Source organism: Mobula birostris, chromosome 10 (genome assembly GCF_030028105.1).
Source record: "Mobula birostris isolate sMobBir1 chromosome 10, sMobBir1.hap1, whole genome shotgun sequence".
Taxonomy (NCBI): Eukaryota; Metazoa; Chordata; class Chondrichthyes; order Myliobatiformes; family Myliobatidae; genus Mobula; species Mobula birostris.
The window spans coordinates 133,863,185-133,886,640 of record NC_092379.1 but is presented as its reverse complement, the minus strand read 5'-3'; the positions used below and the strand labels follow the sequence as shown (position 1 = coordinate 133,886,640).

The 23,456-nt window shown below is 43.3% G+C and overlaps 1 protein-coding gene across 5 annotated transcripts in view; it reads left to right on the top strand.

The window, feature by feature from the left end:
• The window catches only part of LOC140204360 (mitogen-activated protein kinase kinase kinase kinase 4), a 356,637-nt gene that overhangs the window by 145,833 nt on the left and 187,348 nt on the right, over nt 1–23,456 (top strand). For all 5 annotated transcript variants that reach the window (XM_072271038.1, XM_072271035.1, XM_072271034.1 and 2 more), the window contains exons 8-9: nt 14,965–15,019; nt 19,336–19,414. In XM_072271038.1, the coding sequence (XP_072127139.1) occupies nt 14,965–15,019; nt 19,336–19,414 (134 nt within the window). The remainder of the gene's footprint in view (nt 1–14,964; nt 15,020–19,335; nt 19,415–23,456) is intronic.

The window sequence follows — 23,456 nt, the reverse complement described above, 5'->3', positions numbered from 1 at the left end:
TGCTTTTTCTCTCACTTGTTTGTATAAATAAACAGTGATTAAGTGAACAGACTGTTTTTGGCCAAGGTACTTTATTATTAAGTAAAAAAGGGAAATGCAGGAACTTAAGAAACATTTTAGACTTCGTAAATAAAAAAAATTGCAAATTCATAGGAGACCACAAGAGACTGCAACACGCACAAATGCTAAAGGAACTCAGCAGGTCAGGCAGCATCAATGGGGGGGGGGGGTTAAACGGTCGATGTTTTGGACTGAGGCCCTTCATCAGGGTTGGAAATGAAGGGTGAAGAAGCCAGAACAAGAAGGTGGGAGGAGGGGATGAGTACAAGCTGGCAGGTAATAGGTGAGGCCAGGTGAGGGGGAAGCTGCATAGGTGGCGAAGAGGGTATGAAGTGAGAAGGTGGAAAAGATAAAGTGCTGAAGAAGAAAGTATCTGATTGGAGAGGAGAGTAGACCATGGGAGAAAGGGAAGGAGAACGGGCACTGGAGAGAGGTACCATCACACCACCTTAGCTTGAAGATGTATGTTTAGTTCATACTCAATGAAAAGTCCAAAAACAGTCTGCTGGTATCAGTAAATGTCAGCACCAAACAGTCAAGACATAGAGCATAGAGAATGACAGCACAATACAAGCCCTTCAGCCCATGATGTTGTGACAACTTTATAACCTACTCTAAAGATCAATCGAACCATTCCCTCTTACACAACACTGCATTTTTCTATTATCCATGTGCTTATCTGAGAGTTTTTTGAAATGTCCCAAATGTATTTTCCTCTACCATCAGCTCTGGCTGTGTGTTCTAAGCACCCACCAGTCTCTGTGTAAAAAAAAAACTTAGCCCTGATGTCCCCCCTATACTTTCTTCCAATTATCCTAATAAGTGTCCCTAGTATTAGCATTATATCCACTTATATCAGCAGACTGTAGTAAAGAAACTCAAGACACTTCTCTTTGGGAAGGAGCAACAATCCCAAAATGCTGGCGGAATCAATAGGTCAAATGCCGTCTATGGAAATAAGTAAATAGTCAATCTTTCAGGCTGAGACCCTCCTACCAGTCTACTTCCATATAACCAAGGTTAAACTGGTCAACTGCCATTCAGTACCTACTCAAGGGGTAAGCTCTTCAGTACTTCCTCAGGAAGACCAGTTTGCCAGCAATACCCATTGCCGAAGAATAAACTTCAATAAAAAAACATTTCTGCCAATTCCAGCAATGTCTCAACAGTTAACCCAGTATAAACATAGAAACATAGAAAATAGGTGCAGGAGTAGGCTATTTGGCCCTTCGAGCCTGCACCGCCATTTATTATGATCATGGCTGATCATCCAACTCAGAACCCTGCCCCAGCCTTCCCTCCATGCCCCCTGATCCCCGTAGCCACAAGGGCCATACCTAACTCCCTCTTAAATATAGCCAATGAACTGGCCTCAACTGTTTCCTGTGGCAGAGAATTCCACAGATTCACCACTCTCTGTGTGAAGAAGTTTTTCCTAATCTCGGTCCTAAAAGGCTTCCCCTTTATCCTCAAACTGTGACCCCTCGTTCTGGACTTCCCCAACATTGGGAACAATCTTCCTGCATCTAGCCTGTCCAATCCCTTTAGGATTTTATACATTTCAATCAGATCCCCCCTCAATCTTCTGAATTCCAACGAGTACAAGCCCAGTTCATCCAGTCTTTCTTCATATGAAAGTCCTGCCATCCCAGGAATCAATCTGGTGAACCTTCTTTGTACTCCCTCTATGGCAAGGATGTCTTTCCTCAGATTAGGGGACCAAAACTGCACACAATACTCCAGGTATGGTCTCACCAAGGCCTTGTACAACTGCAGTAGTACCTCCCTGCTCCTGTACTCAAATCCTCTCGCTATAAATGCCAGCATACCATTCGCCTTTTTCACCGCCTGCTGTACCTGCATGCCCACTTTCAATGACTGGTGTATAATGACACCCAGGTCTCGTTGCACCTCCCCTTTTCCTAATCGGCCACCATTCGGATAATAATCTGTTTTCCTATTTTTGCCACCAAAGTGGATAACTTCACATTTATCCACATTAAATTGCATCTGCCATGAACTTGCCCACTCACCCAACCTATCCAAGTCACTCTGCATCCTCTTAGCATCCTCCTCACAGCTAACACTGCCACCCAGCTTCGTGTCATCCGCAAACTTGGAGATGCTGCATTTAATTCCCTCATCCAAGTCATTAATATATATTGTAAACAACTGGGGTCCCAGCACTGAGCCTTGCGGTACCCCACTAGTCACCGCCTGCCATTCTGAAAAGGTCCCGTTTATTCCCACTCTTTGCTTCCTGTCTGCTAACCAATTCTCTATCCACATCAATACCTTACCCCCAATACCATGTGCTTTAAGTTTGCACACTAATCTCCTGTGTGGGACCTTGTCAAAAGCCTTTTGAAAATCCAAATATACCACATCCACTGGTTCTCCCCTATCCACTCTACTAGTTACATCCTCAAAAAATTCTATGAGATTCATCAGACATGATTTTCCTTTCACAAATCCATGCTGACTTTGTCCGATGATTTCACCGCTTTCCAAATGTGCTGTTATCACATCTTTGATAACTGACTCCAGCAGTTTCCCCACCACCGACGTATAAAATCAGACACTCTTAGTTCCTGTTGAAATGCTCCTGATCTAATCACCGATTCTGGGAACAATAGAAAATGGATGGCCAGTTTCTGCTGCCAGCTGGAACGATTGTTAGAAATGTGAGGAATGCTGCTCTTGACTGCTGAATATGTGTGGCCTTCTGACAGCCTCCCCCCACCACCTCCACTCCCAGCCCAGAGCACCATGGACTAGTTTCCATTCCACTTTCCAATACACCTAAAACAAGTCTTATTAACAGAGGTCACATAGAAACAAATTACTGATAATTTACTTATTTAGAGTTTCTGCATGATAACAAGCCCTTCTGGTCCAACGAATCTGCATCACCCATTTACACCCATGTGACCAATTAACCTACTAATTTGTGTGACTTTGGAATGTGGGATGAAACTGGAGCACCCGGAGAAAACCTACACAGTCACAGGGAGAATGTACAAACTCTTAACAAACAGTGGTGGACGATGGCCCATGGTCACTTGCATTGTAAAGCATTACGCTAGCCGCTAGGGTATCATCCCTCCACAAAAGCACGGCTAAAAGGGATGCAACCCAAATGTAGACAACAATCAAGGATTTAAAATTCCAGAAGCCAATGAATGGAACATCAGTAATGTCAAAGTTCAGAGTTCAAATAAAATTTATTATCAGAGTACATACATGTCACCACATACAACCCTGAAATTGTTTTTCTGTTTTCTTACTTAGCAAATCTATAGAACAGCAACTGTATCAATAGGCAACAAATTGTGCAAATGAAAATGTTAATAAGTGGCAATAAATAACAAGCATGAAATAACAATATAAAGACGTCCTTAAATGAGTGTAGTTATCCCCCTTTGTTTAAGAGCCTGATGGTTGAGGGGTAGTAACTGTCCCTAAACCTGGTGGTGTGAGTCCGAGGCACCTGTACCTTCTACCTGATGAGAGCAGCGAGAATAGAGCCTGGCCTGGCTGATGACGATTTTTAATGATGGAGGCTGCTTTTCTACGGCAATGTTTTATGTAGATGTACTCAATGGTTGGGAAGGTTTACCTGTGATGTCCTGGGCTGAATCTGCTACCTTATGTAGGATGGCATTGGTGTTCCCGTGCCAGGCCATAATGCAGCCAGTCAGCACGTTTTCCACCACATATCAATGGAAGTTTGCGAAGGATTTTGATGACACGCTGAATCTCCACAGACTCCTGAGGAAGTAGAGGTGCTGCCATGCTGTCTTCACAATTATATTCATATGATGGGTCTAGCACAGGTCCTCTGTGATAGTGACACACGGGAATTTAAAGTTACTGACCCTCTCCACCTCTGATCCTCCGATGATTACTGGCTCATGGACCTCTGATTTCCCTCTCCTGAAGTCTACAATCAATTCCTTAGTCTTATTGACATCGAGTGAGTGGTTGTCGTAATAAGTCATATTGGTCATAGAATCATGCAACATTGTAACAGGCCCTCCAGCCCAAAGAGACCCTGCTGACCACCCATCCCCCATTTACACCAAACCTAAACTAGTACCTTTTAATCTTTAGCCATTTCAACCCAATCCCTTAGATTCTACCACCCCCCCCCCACACACTGCAAACAACTTTGAGTGATGGAATCATTGAGTTACTGACCATGGAAATATACCCTACTCAAACATGCCGACAAAGATTTCCATTTAAACTTGACCCATTTGTCCATATTTGGCCAACATCCTTCTAAGCCATTCCCATCCATGGATAGGAAGCATTTAGATGTCCAATCGTCTTTTAAGTGTTGTTATTGTACCTGCCTCAACTACTTCCTCTGGCAGCTCATCTGTGGAATGCACCACCCACTGCATAAAGAAGTTGCCTCAGAGAACACTTCCTGCTCTCTCCTTAAACCTATGCTCTTGCGATTTAGATTCCCTTTTCCAGGGCAAAAAGAAGATATGCAGTTAGATATAGAACATGGAATAGTACAAGCACTTCAGTCCATGATGTTGTGCTGAGCCTTTAATCTTCTACAAAATTAATCTAACACTTGCCCTCCAAATAGCCCTCCATTTTTCTTTCACCCAAGCATCTCTTGTATCTCTATTATATCTGCCTGTACTACCACCCCGGGAGTGTATTCCACATAACCACCACTCCCTGTGTGAAAAAAACCTAATACTGACACCCCACGGATGGGTGGTGTAGCAGTTGGCGTAATACTATTACAGCTTGGGACGTCAGAGTTCAGAGTTCAATTCTGATGTTACCTGTGAGGGCTCTGTATGTGGAATGTGTGTTTCCTCCCACAGTCTGAAGACTTACCTGTTAATAAGTTAATTGGTCATTGTAAGTTGTCCCATGATTAGGCTAGGGTTAAACTGGGGTGTTCCTGAGCAGTGTGGCTCGAAGGGCTGGAAGGGCCTGTTTCACGCTGTATCTCAATAAATAAAATAAAATCCTCCCGTACTTTTTGCCAATCACCCTTAACTTATGTCCTTGCATATTATCCATGTCCAACCTGTCCACTCTATCCATTCTTCTTATCTTATATGTCTCTATCAGATCACCTCTAATCCTCTTTTGCCCCAGCTTGCTCAGCCTTTCCTCATGAGACAGACTCTCTACTCCAGGCAGCCTCCTGGTGAATCCCTGTACCTTCTGTAAAGCTTCCACACCTTTCTGATAATGAGGCGACCAGAACTGAACACAATACTCAAAGTCTGGTCTAACCAGGGTTTTATAGAGCTGTAGCATTACCTCATGGCTCTTGAGCTCATTCACCTGACTAATGAAGGCCAACACACCATACGCCTCCTTAACCACGCAATCAGCCGGTGTGGCAACTTTGACAGACCTACAGACCGGTGTATCCCAAGATCCTTCTGTTTCTGCCTTCAAGTCTGACATTTCAAAGAGTATCACTTCAAGTTCGACATTCCAAAGTGTATCACTTCACACTTCACTGGAATGACTCCAAATGCCCAGCTCTGCATCCTATCAATGTGGGAGTAAGCAGTTTAAATGGTTCAGCACAGACGAGATGGGCCAAATGGCCTGTTTCTGTGCTGTGCTTTTCTATGCCTCTATGTATTCTTGTAACCCACCACTACCTTCTAAGCTGTCCACAGCACCACTAACCTTTGTGCCATCTGCAAATTTACTAACCCACCTTTACGTTTCCTCGCCCAAGATATTTATAAATAACACAAAGAGCAGCATGTACCTCACCTATGTTGGGTTGATTTTATGCCCTCCTATAAAGTCAACCAAATTAACCTACCAACCAGTTCATCCTTAGTATGTGGGAGGAGATCTGAGCACCTAAGAGAAACCCACATTGTCACAGAGAGAGGATGTAAAAATTCTGCACAGACAGCATCAACTAGAAGGATCAAAGTCTGGTTTCTAGGAACTGTTTTGCAGCAGCTCTACTAGCTGTGTCACTGTACACCCCAACGTCGGGGCAATAAGGATAAACAAAGTAAGATTGTGTGTTTACATGGCGCCTTTTAAACCTCAGATGTCCCATGAAGTCAATTAATTATTCTTTGACATTTTGCCACTATTGTAATGTGAGAGGCAATTCACACAGCAGACTCCACAACAGTAATGTGATAAAGAACCAGATAATCTGTTTTCTTTTATCATGGTTGAGAGATAAGTATTGACTAGAGCATTCTTATCTTCAGAATATTGTCCTGGGACTTCAATGTGCAAGAGGCTGACAGAACCTCAGTTTAATATTGTATGTGAAGGTAGTTACTGCTGTCATAACTTTTGAGAAGAGAATTTTGTGCTTTGTTGATCAATTTAACAGCCTCAGATTCACGAAATTCTACTTCAAGAAGATAAATAATAAAATGGAATTCATCTGCGATGCAGGTGGACATTCAGAGACTGACAAAGGTATCTCTGATGAGAGAAACACAAGCTAAAATATAGATACTTCATGGGATAATTGGGTTAGAGCAAAATCTGATTTTATACACTGTCAGAAAGAGAATGGATTGAGGTTCATAGATGAACTCTTTGATTAAATCTAGGAGAAAAAATGATTTCAGGCAAAGCTTAGTTATGACTGGCCCCAAAATGTATTATTGTGAGCTGTTCAGCTACATATTTCTTCTAGAATTTACAATTTTTCTGGTGCAATTCTATTAAAATGGATGCTAAACTGTGAAATGGTTATGGATTGGGAAATTTACATTGAGGTAATGGTGGTCTTCCAGTGAATAGATGGCCTTTCTTAAATGGAAATTTTGCCTGTTCCGTTTGCAATCATTGACAATGGGTAATCTATAGAGAAAAGAACATGAAAAATGGGAGATTTTTCTTCCATTTCACACTTTCCCTGATCCTCAAATGACTTTTGACTAACTGATCAACATATTTTAGGAACAGTTCTTTATTCTGCATCTCCCATTGAAGAGGGGGAAACTGCAGTAGGTCAAACGGTATTTGTAGATGCTACACATGACAAGCCCTTCCTCAACGTTATAGGCAAGGTATCCATTTTAAATCATAAACCCATCTCAGTGCTGTGTTGGTGCAAGGTGTTGGGTGTGAAAAGAACTTTATAATGGAGAATATCCAATGGGATGAAAAACATAAATGTGTAACATCTTGTCATGCAAAACCATGAGTTCATCACAGGAGGTTATTTTTCAGCTACTTGTATGAATTGTAGATATTGTTGGGAGTACAAGCAATTTTACTTACTATTTACTTACTTACTTAGAGATACAGCACGGAATAGGGCCTTCTGGTCCTTTGAGCCGCATCACCAGCAACCCCCGACAACCCCGGTTTAATGCTAACCTAATCACAGGACAATTTACAATGACCAATTAACCTACCTGGTACGTCCATAGACTGTGGGAGGAAACTGGAGCACTCGAAGGAAACCCACGCATTCCACAGGGAGGACGTACAGTCTCCTTACGGAGAATGCTGAGACTGAACTTCAAAAAGGTGGGTTACATGCAGCTTAAAACCAGAGCTGCAGTTCCAGCAAGATGGCACCAGAGAGCAACGGCAACGTCTTGCAGACAGCTTACAAAACTACTAGATACTCTTCATCTAAATATATTTCTACTCCTTCTTCTGAAATGCGATCGATTGCAGCCTATAATTTCTCTTTTAAGAATGTAGCTTTGGGCTGTCTGAACGACTTGGTGCCTCTGCAGTCTCCTGGGGGATTCTGCATGGATAAGATTCTATGTCGATTCATAATGACAGGGTATAAACCTGTTGTTGGATTTCCTGGTGCCAATTAATGTGGCAAGCAAGATAAAAATTGTTGATGACAAGAGTGGAAGACGAATATGTGTTCAGCGCATTTGACTGGTCTCTCTCGCTGTTGCCGGCGGCCAGAAGGTACAGGAGTCTTGGCTCTTATGCCGTTGGGTTCAGGAACAGTTGTTGCCTGGCAGCCATCAGACATCTGGACAGGCTTGCCTCAGCGCTGAACACGCTCCTCAGTTGTGGATTTGACTCGTGGACTCTGAAGTTCATGTTCCTTATATTTTTCATTTATTTCTTTTTGATTATTTATATGATTTCATCAGGGCTCTTCAGTGCTGAACTAACTGTGCAGCTTTGGCTTGCGGCCATCTGCACAACACTGAAGATTCACTTTTGGGGACTCCGTGATTAATGATCACAGGTTTACTTTTAATTGTTTGCACAATTGTTCTTTTCCATTGAACGGGTTTTTTCTTTGAATGAGTTCTGTTATGTTTCTGTGTTCTGTGGCTGCCTTTAAGAAGACAAATCTCAAGTTGTATACTATGTGTATATACTTTGATAATAAAATTACCCTGAACTTTGAGTTCATACACTGGTCTCATCAGCTACCTTGGCGCCCACAGAAGCAGAAACAACTCACACTCTGTTGTATTTTGTAGCTCCAGAAACCAATCAAAAATTAAAAACAGGAGCCTGGGGATCTGGTATATTTAGGCTTACTTTTAGTGAGGCACTCATCACTTATATATGCCGCAGTGCCATAGTGACTATGAAGTTCGCTTCCTACAAAGCGAAACCCAATAGCATGAATGGCAGCGATGCTTCACTACCAGATGAACTCAACGCTTTCTATGCCCGCTTTGAAAGGGAGAACACAACTACAGCTATGAAAATCCTGATGACCCTGTGATCTCTGTCTCAGAAGCTGATGTTAGGCTGTCTTTAAAGAGAGTGAACCCTTACACGGTGGATGGTCCCGATGGAATACCTGGTAAGGCTCTGGAAACTTGTGCCAACCAACTAACGGGAGTATTCAAGGACATTTTCAACCTGTCACTGCTATGGGTGCAAGTTCCCACTTGCTTCAAAAAGGCAACAGTTATACCACTGGCTATGAGAATAATATGAGCTGCCTTAATGACTATCGCCTGGTAGCACTCACATTGACAGTGATGAAATGCTTTGAGAGGTTGTTCATGACTAGACTGAACTTCTGCCTCAGCAAGGACCTGGGCCCATTGCAATTTGCCTATTGCCACAATAGGTCAACAGCAGATGCAAACTCAATGGCTCTTCACACAGCTTTAGACCATCTGGAAAACACAAACACCTATGTCAGGATGTTGTTCATTGACTATAGCTCAGCATTTAATACCATCATTCCCACAATCCTGATTGAGAAGTTGCAGAACCTGGGCCTCTGCAATTGGATTCTCCACTTTATAACCGAAAATTCACAATCTGTGCGGATTGGTGATAACATCTCCTCCTCACTGATGATCAACACTGGCGCACCTCAGGGGTGTGTGCTTAGCCCACAGCTCTACTCTCTGTATACACATGACTGTGTGGCTAGGCATAGCACAAATACCATCTATAATGATACAACTATTATTGGTAGAATCTCAGGTGGTGACGAGAGGGCGTACAGGAGTGAGATATGCCAACTAGTGGAATGATGCCACAGCAACAACCTGGCACTCAACGTCAGTAAGAAGAAAGAACTGATTGTGGACTTCAGGAAGGGTAAGATGAAGGATCACATACCAATCCTCATAGGGGGATCAGAAGTGGAGAGAGTGAGCAGCTTCAAGTTCCTGGGTGTCAAGATCTCTGTGGACCTAACCTGGTCCCGACATATCGATGCAGTTATAAAGAAGGCAAGACAGTGACTTGTACTTCAGTAGGAGTTTGAAGAGATTTGGTATGTCAACAAATACACTCAAAAACTTCTATAAGCATACCGTGGAGAGCATTTTGACAGGCTGTATCACTGTCAGGTATGGGGGGGGGGGGGGGGCTACTGCACAGGACCAAAAGACGCTGCAGAGGGTTGTAAATTTAGTCAGCTCCATCTTGGGTACTAGCCTACAAAGTACCCAGGACATCTTTAGGGAGCGGTGTCTCAGAAAGGCAGTGTCCATTATTAAGGACCTCCAACACTCAGTCCCCACTTCTCATTGTTACCATCAGGTAGGAGGTACAGAAGCCTGAAGGCACACACTCAGTGAGTCAGGAACAGCTTCTTCCCCTCTGCCATCCGATTCCTAAATGGACATTGAACCTATGAACACTACCTCACTTTTTTAATATATATTATTTCTGTTTTTGCACGATTTTTAATCTATTCAATATAATTTTACTGTAATTGATTTACTTATTTATTATTATTGTAATTTTATTTCATTTTCTTCTATATTATGTAATTTCATGACACATGCCGGTGATAATAAACCTGATTCTGATTCTGACGTATGCCATTCTTGTAGTTCTTACATATAATCTATTATGAATTATGTGAACGAAGAATGCTCAATCAAACAATATACAGGTATTTACAAAATTACTCAAGGATTACTGAAATATTACATACACTACACCCTTCATCCTGAGAGATTGCCTAAGAAGACAGAGACAATCCCAAGGATTCACAATCCATTGTATCATTTTAACCCTGAACGGTCCCTCATGTAGTGCCAAAACACGCTCTCTTTTTCTTATATTATTACATGCATCACAGCCTGGTATGGAAACACCTATTCTCTTGAATGGAAGTGCCTACGTAAAGCAGTGGATACGGCACATTAAGGGTAAAGTCCTTCCCTCCATTAAACACATCTACAAGGAGTGCTGTTGCAGTAAAGCATATCTTTCATGAAGGACACCCGACACTCATGATATGCTCTATTCTCACCGCTGCTATCAGGAAAGAGGTACAGGAGTCTCGAGGCCTGCACCACCAGGTTGAGGAACAGTTATTGCCCTTCAACCATCAGGCTCTTAAACCAGAGGGGATAACTTCACTCAACATCACTCACCCCAACACTAAACAGATCCCGCAACGTATGGACTCACTTTCAAAGACCTTTCATCACACGTTATTGATATTTATTGTTTTTTTTTCTTTTTGTATTTGCACAGTTTGTTATCTTTTGCACATTAGTTGTACGTCCGTCTGCGTCGGCGGCGCGACACAGCTCGCAGCGGCCACTCCGGTGAATGATATCTATTATCTGTCAAGTAGGGTGCCGTGCACAATCCTGATTTGATGGAGACAGATGTGAGAGCACGGAGGAACATCTGTGAAACTTCTGAAATTCCTGCTTTGCTGCTGCTGCTACTGTGTGATCCAGAATCTCCGGAGGGAAGGCCCCGAGTCCTCGGCTTTGCTTGTTGTTTGGTGGTCGGGGCGGGGTTGAAGCGCTCGGGAGAGATGGTGCTCAGTGCTCTGTGTCGGAGGGCTGGTCGGAGGCTCGAAGTTTTCGGATGGACTCAGAGTCGGCTGTGGTCGGGTGCTTCCAATGCATCGGCAAGTTTGCGGTGCTTGGAGTTCATGGCAGGGAGAGTTTCTCCCTTCTACCGTCTGTGTGAGATGATGGGGCAATCGGGACTTGAGACCTATTTTTACCGTGCCCATGGTCTGCTCTTTATCAAATTACAGTATTGCTTTGCCCTGTTGTAACTATATGTTATAATTATGTGGTTTTGTCAGTTTTAGTCTTCGTTTGTCCTGAGTTTCTGTGATATCTTTCTGGAGGAACATTGTATCATATTTTAATGCATGCATTTCTAAATGACAATAAACGTCATAGTCATAGTCATACTTTATTGATCCCTGGGGAAATTGACTGAGCGTCCTCATAATCTAATCTTGTTATGTAACACACATCAAAGTTGCTGGTGAACGCAGCAGGCCCTTACTCACTCTTCCTTCAGTTAGTCCTGACGAAGGGTCTTGGCCTGAAACGTCGACTGCACCTCTTCCTAGAGATGCTGCCTGGCCTGCTGCGTGCACCAGCAACTTTGATGTGTGTTGCTTGAATTTCCAGCATCTGCAGAATTCCTGTTGTTTGCGTTTAATCTTGTTATGTGTCCATTTTGTTGTGTGCAATGTCTCATTGATTCTATAGTGTTTCTTTGCATTTACTGTCAATGCCCACAAGAAAATGAATAGTGTATGGTGACTTGTGTACTTCGATAAGAAATTTATTTTGAACTTTGACTTTGAATATTGAAAGTACAGTTTAATTTTCAAAATTCGAGATTCAAGATTGCTTACATTTTTTACCCTTGTGTACTTCCAGTACATAGTATAGTACACACGAGGCATTTTGTTACTTGGTTCTGCCACTCTCAATAAATTACCTTTCAGAATTCTCTGACACAATCATAGCAACAAACGCAATCATTCTATTCTATTTTCTCAGAACCAAGAATCTCAGTGAAACATCCCAAATATTGAAAGCCCTTGATAGATTGGATGTAGGGATGATGTTTCCTACAGTTGGAGAGTCTAGGACCAGAGGGCACAGCCTCAGATAGAAGAACAGAAATGAAGAGAAATTTCTTTATTCAAAGGGTGGTGAATCTGTGGATTGCCACAGATGGCTGCGGATAACTAGATATTTAATGCAGAGATTGGTAGACGCTTGATTAGTAAGGGTGCGAAAGGTTACGGGGAAAATCCAGGAGAATGGGGTTGTGAGGGAAAATAAATCAGCCATGATCAAATGATGGAGCAGACACAATGGGCTGATGGACCTAATTCTGCTCCAATGTCTTATATTCATGTGGACCCAATGAAAGTTCATTAGTCTGAAACATTACTTCTGTTTTTTCCCCCATCTAGCACACGATGCACAGTGTATCACCAATATATATATTCTTTTTCAGTATTTTGACGGCAAGTTATTTTGATACTCAAGAGCTACCACAAGTTAACGGCATCTTGAATGTTAGGAAGTTAGGTGTAAGAATGAAACTTGTTTACCAACTGTCTTTAGGCCAGTACATCCTTGTGGTTTGATTTTAAGATGAAATCAGTCTAGCAGACAGACACGTTTTCCTGTAATTAGGTAACAACAATTTTGCATTATTTAAATTGTTACCGAAATTTTTTTATATCATAACTTGCAATCATGACTGCCTCTGAAGTTGGGGAATGATAGCCTGTAAATAAAGCAGAGCAAAACATCAAAACAACACACGGGGAGGCTATTCTATTCACCTACCTGTGGTGACTCTTTGAAAGACAGATCCAATTAGCCCCATTTCTTATCTTCTTTTCCTCTAGTCCTTTATGAGAATATATCCAAACACTTTCGAAAATAAGTAACTTATCTGCGTCCATCAGCCTTTCGGGCAAGTGTGCTATTTACTTACAAGAAAAATACTTCAAAGTAAATTTATTATTAAAGTACATAAGTGTTACCATATACTATCACGATTCATTCTCTTGCAGGCATTTACAGGAAAAATAAAGAATGCTATAGAATTTATGAAAAATTGTGCATTAATTCTGACAAACAGCTACAAAGCTTAAAGTGCATTTATTATCGAAGTATATATGCAGTACACAACCCTGGGATTCATCTTCTCCAGACAGCCAGGAAACAAAGAAAACCATGGAACCAGTTCAAAGAAAAATTTAACACCTCCCCAGGTACAAAAACAAATGAATTGCACAAAGGGCAACAAGAAAGAATGAGCGAAAATCCAGAATATAAACACACAAAATCAGAGGAGTCTAATTAAAGTGCAGTCCAATCCACAAACCGCAGACCCAGAACTTGGGTACCATCCTCTGAAAGCAATGAGGCAGAGAACGCAGGGACTTTCCTTTTGGGAGCAGCAAGCGAGAGGGAGAAAGAGACTGTCGCACGCAAACACTTTTCTCTGGCAGCACTTTTGAAATGTTGGAATACAGGGAATCCGATTTTACGAAAAAGGAACGTGGTTGCTACTCTCAGTGGCCACTTTATTAGGTACACCTGTACACTGCTCAATAATGTAAATATCTAATCAGGCAACCATGTGACAGCAACTCAATAAGTGCATGCAGACATGGTCAAGTTGTTGTTCAGAGCAAGCATCAAAATGGGGAAGAAATATGATCTAAGTGCCAGACGGGGTGGTTTGAGCATTTCAAAAACTGCTGATCTCCTAGGATTTTGATGCACAACAGTTTCTAGAGTTTATAGAGAATGGGGCAAAAAGAGTTTGTACGTTCTCACTGTGACCATGTGGGTTTCCTCCGGGTGCTCCAGTTTCTTCCCACAGTCCAAAGATGTACCGGTTAGTAGGTTAATTGGTCATTGTAAATTAATCCATGATGAGGCTAGGATTAAACTGGGGGATTGCTGGCTGACGTGACTCGAAATGCGAATAGGGCCTATTCTGTGCTATATCTTTATACAATACACTAAAAAGATGTTCTAGCATTGGAGAGGGTCCAGAGAAAGTTCATGTGAATGAGCCCAGGATTGAATGGGTTAACATTTGATGGCTCTGGGCCTGTACTCACCAGAGTTTAGAAGAATGAGGGTGGTTTCATTGAAACTTATCAAATATTGAAAGAGGATAGAGTAGAGTGGATAGAGTAGAGTGGAGTGGATATGGAGAGGATGTTCTAGTGGAGGAATCTAGGATCAGAGGGCACAGACTCTGAATAGAAGGATGTCCTTTTAGAACAGAGATGAGGAGGAAGTTCTTGAGCCAGGGGGTGGTGAATCTGTGGAATTTATTGCCACAGACAGTTGTGAAGGCCATGTCATTGGGTATAGTTAAACTGAAGGTTGATAAGCTCTGATTAGTAAAGATGTCAAAGATTAAGGAGAGAAGGCAGAATAATGGGGCTGAGAAAGATAATAAATCAACCACGATAGAACGGCAGAGCAGACTCGATGGGCCGACTGGCCTAATTCTGCTGCTATGTTTATGGTTTTATTAACAGCAAAGCTTTACTGACACCTTGGTGTCCACATATTGGACTGTTTACATAATCAAGGGTGAGACGTGATAGTCACTTTGTAATAAATCCTCAGTTTGACTGATATTTTGCTGGTAATTAAGGTGTTTCACTCCCCATTCATTATGTTATTTCATTTCCCGCAGAGTGACCTGTGGTCCTTGGGAATCACCGCAATTGAAATGGCAGAAGGAGCTCCTCGTAAGTAGTTTTGTTCATTGTTTACTGAAGCACCTCCAGACAATTTAGGGGTCACATGGGTGGCTCATTAGTGTAGCAGTGGGTGGGAAACAGACAGCTTCCCCATCAGGTCTGGAGTCAGGCGGGGCTGTCCCCTCTCCCCTGTCTTGTTCGTGTGCTGCATTGAACCCTTTGCCGAAGCCATCAGGAGGGATGAGGGCATAAGAGGGGTGACGCTGCCAGGCAGTGGCAGGACCCAAGTGAAAACCTCCCTGTACATGAACGACGTCACCGTCTTCTGCACTGATCCAAGGTCAGTTGGCAGGTTGATTGGCATCTGTGAACAGTTCGAGCTAGCGTCAGACGCCAGGGTCAACCGCACGAAGAGCGAAGCCATGCTCTTCGGCAACTGGCCCGACCGATCCAGTGTCCCCTTCACCATCAGGTCTGACCGCGTGAAGGTGTTGGGGATCTGGTTCGGAGGGGCTGAGGCGTGCAACAAGAACTGGCAGGAGCGGACTGCCAAGGTGAAACAGAAACTGGGACTGTGGGGAGGGCGCTCCCTATCGATAACAGGCAAGAACACTCAGGGCTGCTGTATTTGGCGCAGGTCTGGCCTGTCCCCCGCTCCTACAGCTGGGAAATCACCCGAGCTATCTTCAGATTCGTCTGGGGATCCAAGATGGAGCGGGTCAGACGGACCATCATGCACAAGTCCCTGGACAACGGGAGCAAGAACGTCCCCAATGTCGCCCTCACCCTGATGGCCAGCTTCGTGTGTGGCTGCATCAGGTTATGTGTAGAACCCAAGTATGTGGGCACCAAGTACCACAATGTGCCCAGGTTCTACTTGCCGTCCTGGCTACGAAGGATGGGTCTGGCCCCACTCCCGCGCAACGCCCAGTCAGCTGCCATCAGGCAGTGGTCGGCATGTAATGTCCTGCAGGCACTGCAGCAGAAGGATGTGATGGACACAGTGGGGTGGTTCCCTGAGCAGACCGTCCAGTTCACCTGGCAAAATGCTTCATCGCCAGACCTCACCAACGGGCACCAGGACCTCGCCTGGCTGGCGGTGAGAGGGGCCTTCCCAGTCAGATCCCTCCTGTACGCCCGGAACGTCGTCTCCACACCCCGCTGCCCACGGGAGGACTGCAGTGAGGAGGAGTCTGTGACCCACCTCTTTGCACACTGTCATTTTGCAGAGAGAGTGTGGAGGAGGATGGACGGGCTAGTGTCACGTTTCATCCCCAGCAGCTGTGTAACAGAGGACTCTCTGATCTACGGGCTGCTCCCGGGGACGCACACGGAGACCAACATCCGGTGCTGCTGGCAGATCATCAACTCGGTGAAAGACGCGCTTTGGTCGGCCCGAAACTTGGTGATCTTCCAGCACATGGAGATGTCCGTGGCAGAATGCTGCCGGCTGGCACATTCTCGGCTGCAGGAGTATGTGCTGAGGGACGCACTGAAATTTGGTGCAGCCACTGCAAGGGCCCGGTGGGGAAGGACCCCGGTTTAGGGTGCTTCTCCCATGGGAGTGGGAGGGGTCGGGTGACGGGGACTATACCCCTCAACAATAGTGTGGTAAGGTGAGCCAACGGATTGCCACGAGGGTGGCCAGAAGTATGGATACCTAGAGACCATCAGGGAAATGTATGTAAAGGATTGAGAGTCATTGAATGGTTGTTTGTATATAATTTTATTTTTGAATGAAGTATATTTTGAAATAAAAAAATCCTAGCTGATTTGATTTGCTGCAAATGACTCATTTCCCCGTATATTTCAATCCTTAGATGTATGTGTGACAAATAAAGCTGATCTTTCTTCTTTCTTCTTTCACTGTAACTGAAGTACATGAAACTTACAGGAGAAAGTAGGCGTTCATCCCATCAAATTCCTGCATCAGGAACGTATGTTCTCCATTTTTCTGGAATGCAGTATCTGATGCTGTCATCGGGGGCAAGAAAGGGGTGATTCATTTCAGAGGATCAGAACTGAGACCAGCACATAATTACAGAAAAGGCATGACACTGCCTCTACTTCCTTCAAAGTCTGCATAGATTTGACATGTTATTTCTCTTCCGTTATTACCCTACCAACATCAGGCTCCTGAACTGACGTGGATAACTCCAATCGCTGCTACTCTGGACATGAACCATTCAGAAGGCGTAAGGGAGTAAGTTGTCCATAAAACTTTGAGTGTGTATTCAAGCTCCTGTTCCTCCTCCGTGGTAGTGGCAATGAGAAGAGGCCATGTGGTGAGAGTCCTTCATGAAGGATGCCTCCTTCTTGAGGCTCTGCCTTTTGAAAATGTCCTTGAACGGGGGGAGATGTTGGAGATGCTGGAGATGTCTGAGTCTCCTGAGTAAAGTTTTCCCATTCTTCTCTATTGGATTTATTGATAATGTATCTGTAGTTTTCATCTGCCTTTTTCAAAGTTTCCTTACTTCATTTCAAGCAATTTCACACCACAACCTTTATTTCACATCCCCTTTTAAGTGATGCTGCCGCATTATCATACAAATAATTCTATCTCCCTGTTACTTCATCATTTTCACATCGACATTTCTTTTTGCACTACTTCAGACTGCACGACAATCTTTGAACCATTCTGTTGTTCTACACTGATTCAAAGATTCAATGTACATTTATTATCAAAGTATGTATACAGAATACAATTCTGAGATTCATCCTCCCACAGGGAACCACAAAACAAAGGAGCTTGAAGCACACTCAAACCATGGAACCCATTCAAGAAAACATCAAACCCCAACGTGCGAAAAAAAGAACAATTTGTGCAAATGACAAAAAGCAAGCGAACAACACATAGAATATCAAATGTCAAACCAGTTGTCCAGTAGTATTCATTCTAGTTCAGTTCAGTGTCTGGTACTCATTGATTGCCCTGATCAAACTCTCAAAAACAGCAAAAAAAAAGTAACCGGAATCCAATAGCACATGCAACATGAACCTCAAAGTCCCCCAAAATGAGTCCACAGACTTGCTAGTCAATCCTTGCAATGTGGATCCCAATACTCCTTCACTCATCCTTATGAACCTTGACCTTTCTCAATGCCTCAATTGGAGAGAAGCGATGAAGTTGATGATGCTCCCCTGGCTTCCTGGCTGGCTTCTGTGGCACCCACTCCCCTCCAAACCTCATCGAACTCCCTCGGAGATCGCAAATCAGCAGACTGCTCAATCGGCCCAAGAAAATACACCATCAAAAGATAAAGCACAGGGTCCAATCACACACAGCTTAGTAGTAGAATCATATTTAAAAGAAGAAAAAGTAAAAGATATAGTTTTGCGAACTGTTTGCAGGACGTTGCTGCTGGTCACGTTGTTTATTGGCCCCTTCTTGAAGAAGATTGTTGTCTTTATTATTACCGTGTATAATATGAGCTTCACATCAAGTCAAAGTCAATTTATTATCAAGGTACATACACTATATATCACTGTATATGACCTTGAGATTCATTTATTTGCAAGTGTTTGCAGAAAAATAAAGAAATACAGTAGAATTTATGAAAAAACTATACATCACTCAAGACTGACAAACAACCAGTGTATAAAAGAAGATAAACTACAAATGAAAAAGAAAGCTGAGAATATGAGTTGTAAAGAGTTCTTGAAAGTAAATGTGTAGATCATAGAATCAGAACAGAGTAATGGTGATTGAAGTTATCCACAGTAGTTCAGGAGCTTGATGGTGCTAGGGTAATAACTGACAATAAACGATGTGACAACAGTACAAATGCTGGAGGAGCTCAGCAGGTCAGGCAGCATCTATGGAAAGGAATAAACCGTTGACATTACAGGCTGAGACCCTTCATCAGATAAATCACACGCTGAATCTACGAAATCTTCTAAGAAAGTAGAGGCATTTTCATGCCTCCTTTGTGATGGCACCTACGTGCTGGTCCCAGGACAGATCCTCTGATATGATCACACCAAGGAATTTAAAGTTATTGAGCCTCTCCGCCTCTGATCCCTTAATGAGGACTGGCTCATGGACCTCTGACTTCTTCCTCCTGTAGTCGATATAACCAGCTGATTATCATGAGCAAGAAATTTCATTGCACTCTGGTGTATATGACAATAATTGGTGTTTGGTTAAATCCACTGTACTTAGTTCCTGATGCCTTGAAATCTGTTCCTGTTTATGTGTAATAAAATCTATTTTTAGTGGCACTGATGGAATCTGGTAACAATTTGTATGTCAGTGTACGGGGGTAGTAATTATTGGATTATATGTCAGCCAGAAAAGTAATGAATTATGCTTGTTTTTTGTTTCATTCATTAAATCCATCCCTTCCGTCGTTTTCGTCTTCCAGCACTCTGTGACATGCATCCCATGAGAGCACTCTTCCTCATCCCACGGAACTCTCCCCCCAAACTGAAGTCAAGGAAATGGTAAGATCATGTATTGGAGAGTGAATATGGTATTTGTCTATTATTGTCAGTTATAGAGTTGGAGAATACTACAGCACAAGAAACAGGCCCTTCAAGCACACCTAGACCATGAGCAACTATTACTCTGCCTGGTCGCAACAACCTCTACCTGGCCCATAGCCCTCTTTGTAAACGTACTGAGATACAGTGGGGAAAAAAAGCTTTTGTTTTATCTGCTGTTCGGCAGATGGTGCTGTATATAAATACATTGAGACAGCAAAAAGAAATCTGAATACAGAATATGGTGTTACGGTTACAAAGAAAGTACATCGTCATGTGTCGTGTCATTCGAAGTGGGTGATCATGGTTTTTCCATGATTGATCTTAGCAAATTTTTCCGCAGAAGTGGTTTGCCATTGCCTTCTTCTGGGCAGTGTCTTTACAAGATGGGTGAACCCAGCCATTATATATATTCTTCAGAGATTGTCTGCCTGGCGTCAGTGGTCGCATAACCAGGACTTGTGATATGCACCGGCTTCTCAGATGACCATCCACCACCTGCTCCCATGGCCACACTTGCCCCTAATCGGAGGGGGCTGGGGTGTGGGTGGGGGGCTGCTAAGCAGATGCTACACCTTGCCCAAGGGTGACCAGCTGGCTAGTGGAGGGAAGGAGTGCCTTACACCTCCTTTGGCAGAGACATATCTCCACCCTGCCACTGAAAAGAAAGTACAGGGAGACAAATAAGGTGCAAGGGCCACAAGGAGGTGAAGGGTTCATCTTTTAGCTGATGGCATGATAGTTCCAGAGCCTGATAAAAGTGGGACACGAGCTGTCCTTGAACCTGGTAGCTTTTGCTGTCAGAATTTTGTATCTTCCATCCAAGAGTAGAAGGGAAAAGCATGAGGACAGGGTGGAAGGAGTCATTTATTTATCATGTATGCATCAAAACATGCAGTGAAATATGTCATTTGTGTCAACAGCAACTAGTACACCAAGGATGTGCTGGGGGCTGTCTGTAAGTGTTGCTCCACACATTCTGGCACCAAAATACTGTGCAGACAATGTTCCACAGAATGATGAAAGCAGCCACAGCAACAAAAAAAAGACAAAAACAGCAAAATCATCCCACCCACCCACCCACCCCCTCACACACTCAGGCAGACCTGCAACTCCAGGACAGGCTGCCTCCAGACCTCCAGTCCTCCAGTCCTCGTTCCTGGATTCTCAGGCTAGCAGATTATGCTGGCTGCTTTCCCGAGGCAATAAAAAATGTTGATCGAATCAGTGGAGAGCAGTTTCACCTGTACGATGGACTGGGCTCCATTCTCAACTCTGCAATTTCTTGCGGTCTTAGGCAGAGCAATTGCCATACCAAGCTGAGGTGCATCTGGATAGGATGCATTCTAGGGTGCATCAATAAAATATTTGTAAGAGTCATTGGGGACATGCTGAATTACCATAGCCTTCTGAGGAAGTAGTTGAGGCCTGTATAATAATAAATTCTAATAGGCAGTTGGAAAGGGACATGAATTGGAAAGATTAAAAGGTCATGTCAAAGTGAAAGTAAATTTATTATCAAAGTACATATATGTCACTGTATACTACCTTGAGATATATTTTCATGCAAGCATTTGCAGGAAAATAAAAAAAATAGAATTTATGAAAAACTATACATAACCAAAGAATGACAACCAACCAATGTGCAAAAGAAGACAAAGTGAGCAAATAAAATATAAATAATACTTAGAACATGAGCTGTAGAGTCCTAGGAAGTATAGGTTGTGGAATCAGTTCAAAGTTGAGGTGAGCGAAGTTATCCCCACTGGTTCAGGAGTCTAATGGTTGCAGGGTAATAACTGTTCATGAACAAACACTGGTAAAGAGGATTCATTTTGATGGGGCTTCACGGGCGCCATGGGCCAGTTGAGTCAAAGGGCCTTTCTCCATGCTGTTTAACTCGATGACTCTATAACTCTATTCGAGCTGCACCACCCAGCAACCCCCGATTTAACCTGAGCCTAATCGCAGGACTATTTACAATGATCAATTAGCCTACAAACTGGTACATCTTTGGACGGTGAGAGGATTGGAGCACCCAGAGGAAACCCATGCAGACATGGGGAGAGTATGCAAAACTCCTTACAGGCAGTGGCAGGAATTGAACCCAGGTCACTGGTTTTGTAAGGCAATAGCATTTAGCTACTGTGTTACCCTAGGCCATGCTGCCAAGTACAACCATCACTAGATTAATGGGAAGCAGGTTTCTACCAAATTTGTTGAGAATTGTCATATGTGCTTTTCTGGTGTCAACTCGTGGTTAACTTATTTTTTTATCACAATATACTTTGTCATAAAAATAATTTAACCACGTGTCCATTATTTTAGCTTTCCGGTATCTGTAGTTGCTTTTTTAAAATTTTCATTTACTATAACATTCAGAGTGCTTACCACTTCCAGTCATTCATCAAAGGGTGTTAATTGAGAGCACAACTGCTGAACAGAAGGACATCCATTTAGAAGAGAGATGAGGAGGAATTTCTTTAGCTAGAGAGGGGTGAATCTGTGGAATTCATTGCCACAGGCAGCTGCAGAGGCCAAGTCATTGAACATACTTAAGGCAGAGGTTGATAGGTTGTTGAATAGTCAAGGCATCCATGGTTACTGGAGAATAGATCAAATCTTTACACAATGCAACGAGCTGGAACAAGGATTCGCAATCTTTTTTATGCCATGGATTTATACCATTAAGCAAGGGGTCCATGGACCCCAGGTTGGGAAAATCTGAGCTAGAAGAAAGTAGAAAATATATTTTAGAGCTACCAAAAAAGTGTTGTGCATGTAAATGATAGAGTGTAAAATCATAACAATATAGATTGTGAGGCCAGGATTCCATCTCATCATAGGAGAAGTCTATTCAAGAGTTTGATATCATTTCCCTCCCCCCTCCCTCTTCAATGTATGTACTGCAGTACTTAACATTTCTACCATGGGAAAAAAGACTATGTACCAGAGAAAGCAGGATCTCCCAGTGGCCATACATTTTAATTCCACATTCCATTCCCATTCTGACATGTCTATCCACAGCCTCCTCTACTGTAAAGATGAAGCCACACTCAGGTTGGAGGAACAACACCTTATATTCCATCTGGGTAGCTTCCAACCTGATGGCATGAACATCGACTTCTCTAACTTCCGCTAATACCCCACCTCTCCCTCGTACCCCATCCGTTAGTTATTTTTACACACACATTCTTTCTCTCACTCTCCTTTTTCTCCCTCTGTCCCTCTGACTATACCCCTTATCTGTCCTCTGGGTTTGCCCTCCCCCCTTGTCTTTCTCCCCGGGCCTCCTGTCCCATGATCCTCTCATATCTCCTTTGCCAATCACCTGTCCAGCTCTTGGCTCCATCCCTCCCCCTCCTGTCTTCTCCTATCATTTTGGATCTCCCCCTCCCCCTCCCACTTTCAGATCTCTTACTAACTCTTCCTTCAGTTAGTCCTGACGAAGGGTCTCGGCCTGAAACGTCGACTGTACCTCTTCCTAGAGATGCTGCCTGGCCTGCTGCGTCCACCAGCAACTTTGATGTGTGTTGCTATGTACCCCAGTTATGCCTCTCAATTTTATAAACTACTGTCAAGTCTCCCCTCAGCTTTGGGTGTTCCAGAGAAAACAACCCAAGTTTGTCCAGTGTCCTCTTAAACTCTAATCCAGGAAGCATCCTGGTGAATCTCTTCTTCACCCACTCTACAGTCTCCATAGCCTGTAATAGGGACACCAACACCATATACAGTACTCTCAATGCAGCCTAACTGAAGTTTTATACAGCTGCAACATGACTATTTGATTCTTATGCTCAATGCCCGAACCAATGAAGGCAAACCACGCCTAGTATGGTCCTGGAACCTCATTGATATGAAGGAAACATCTGAACTGATAAAGTAAACCCCTTAGAGCAGACCTTAAACAGAGGTCCAATCCAACTATCCGCCAGGAAGAAACATTTTGCAAGAAAACACCGGGGGAATAGTCTACTCTCTGAGTTATATTTCCGCCTCCAGA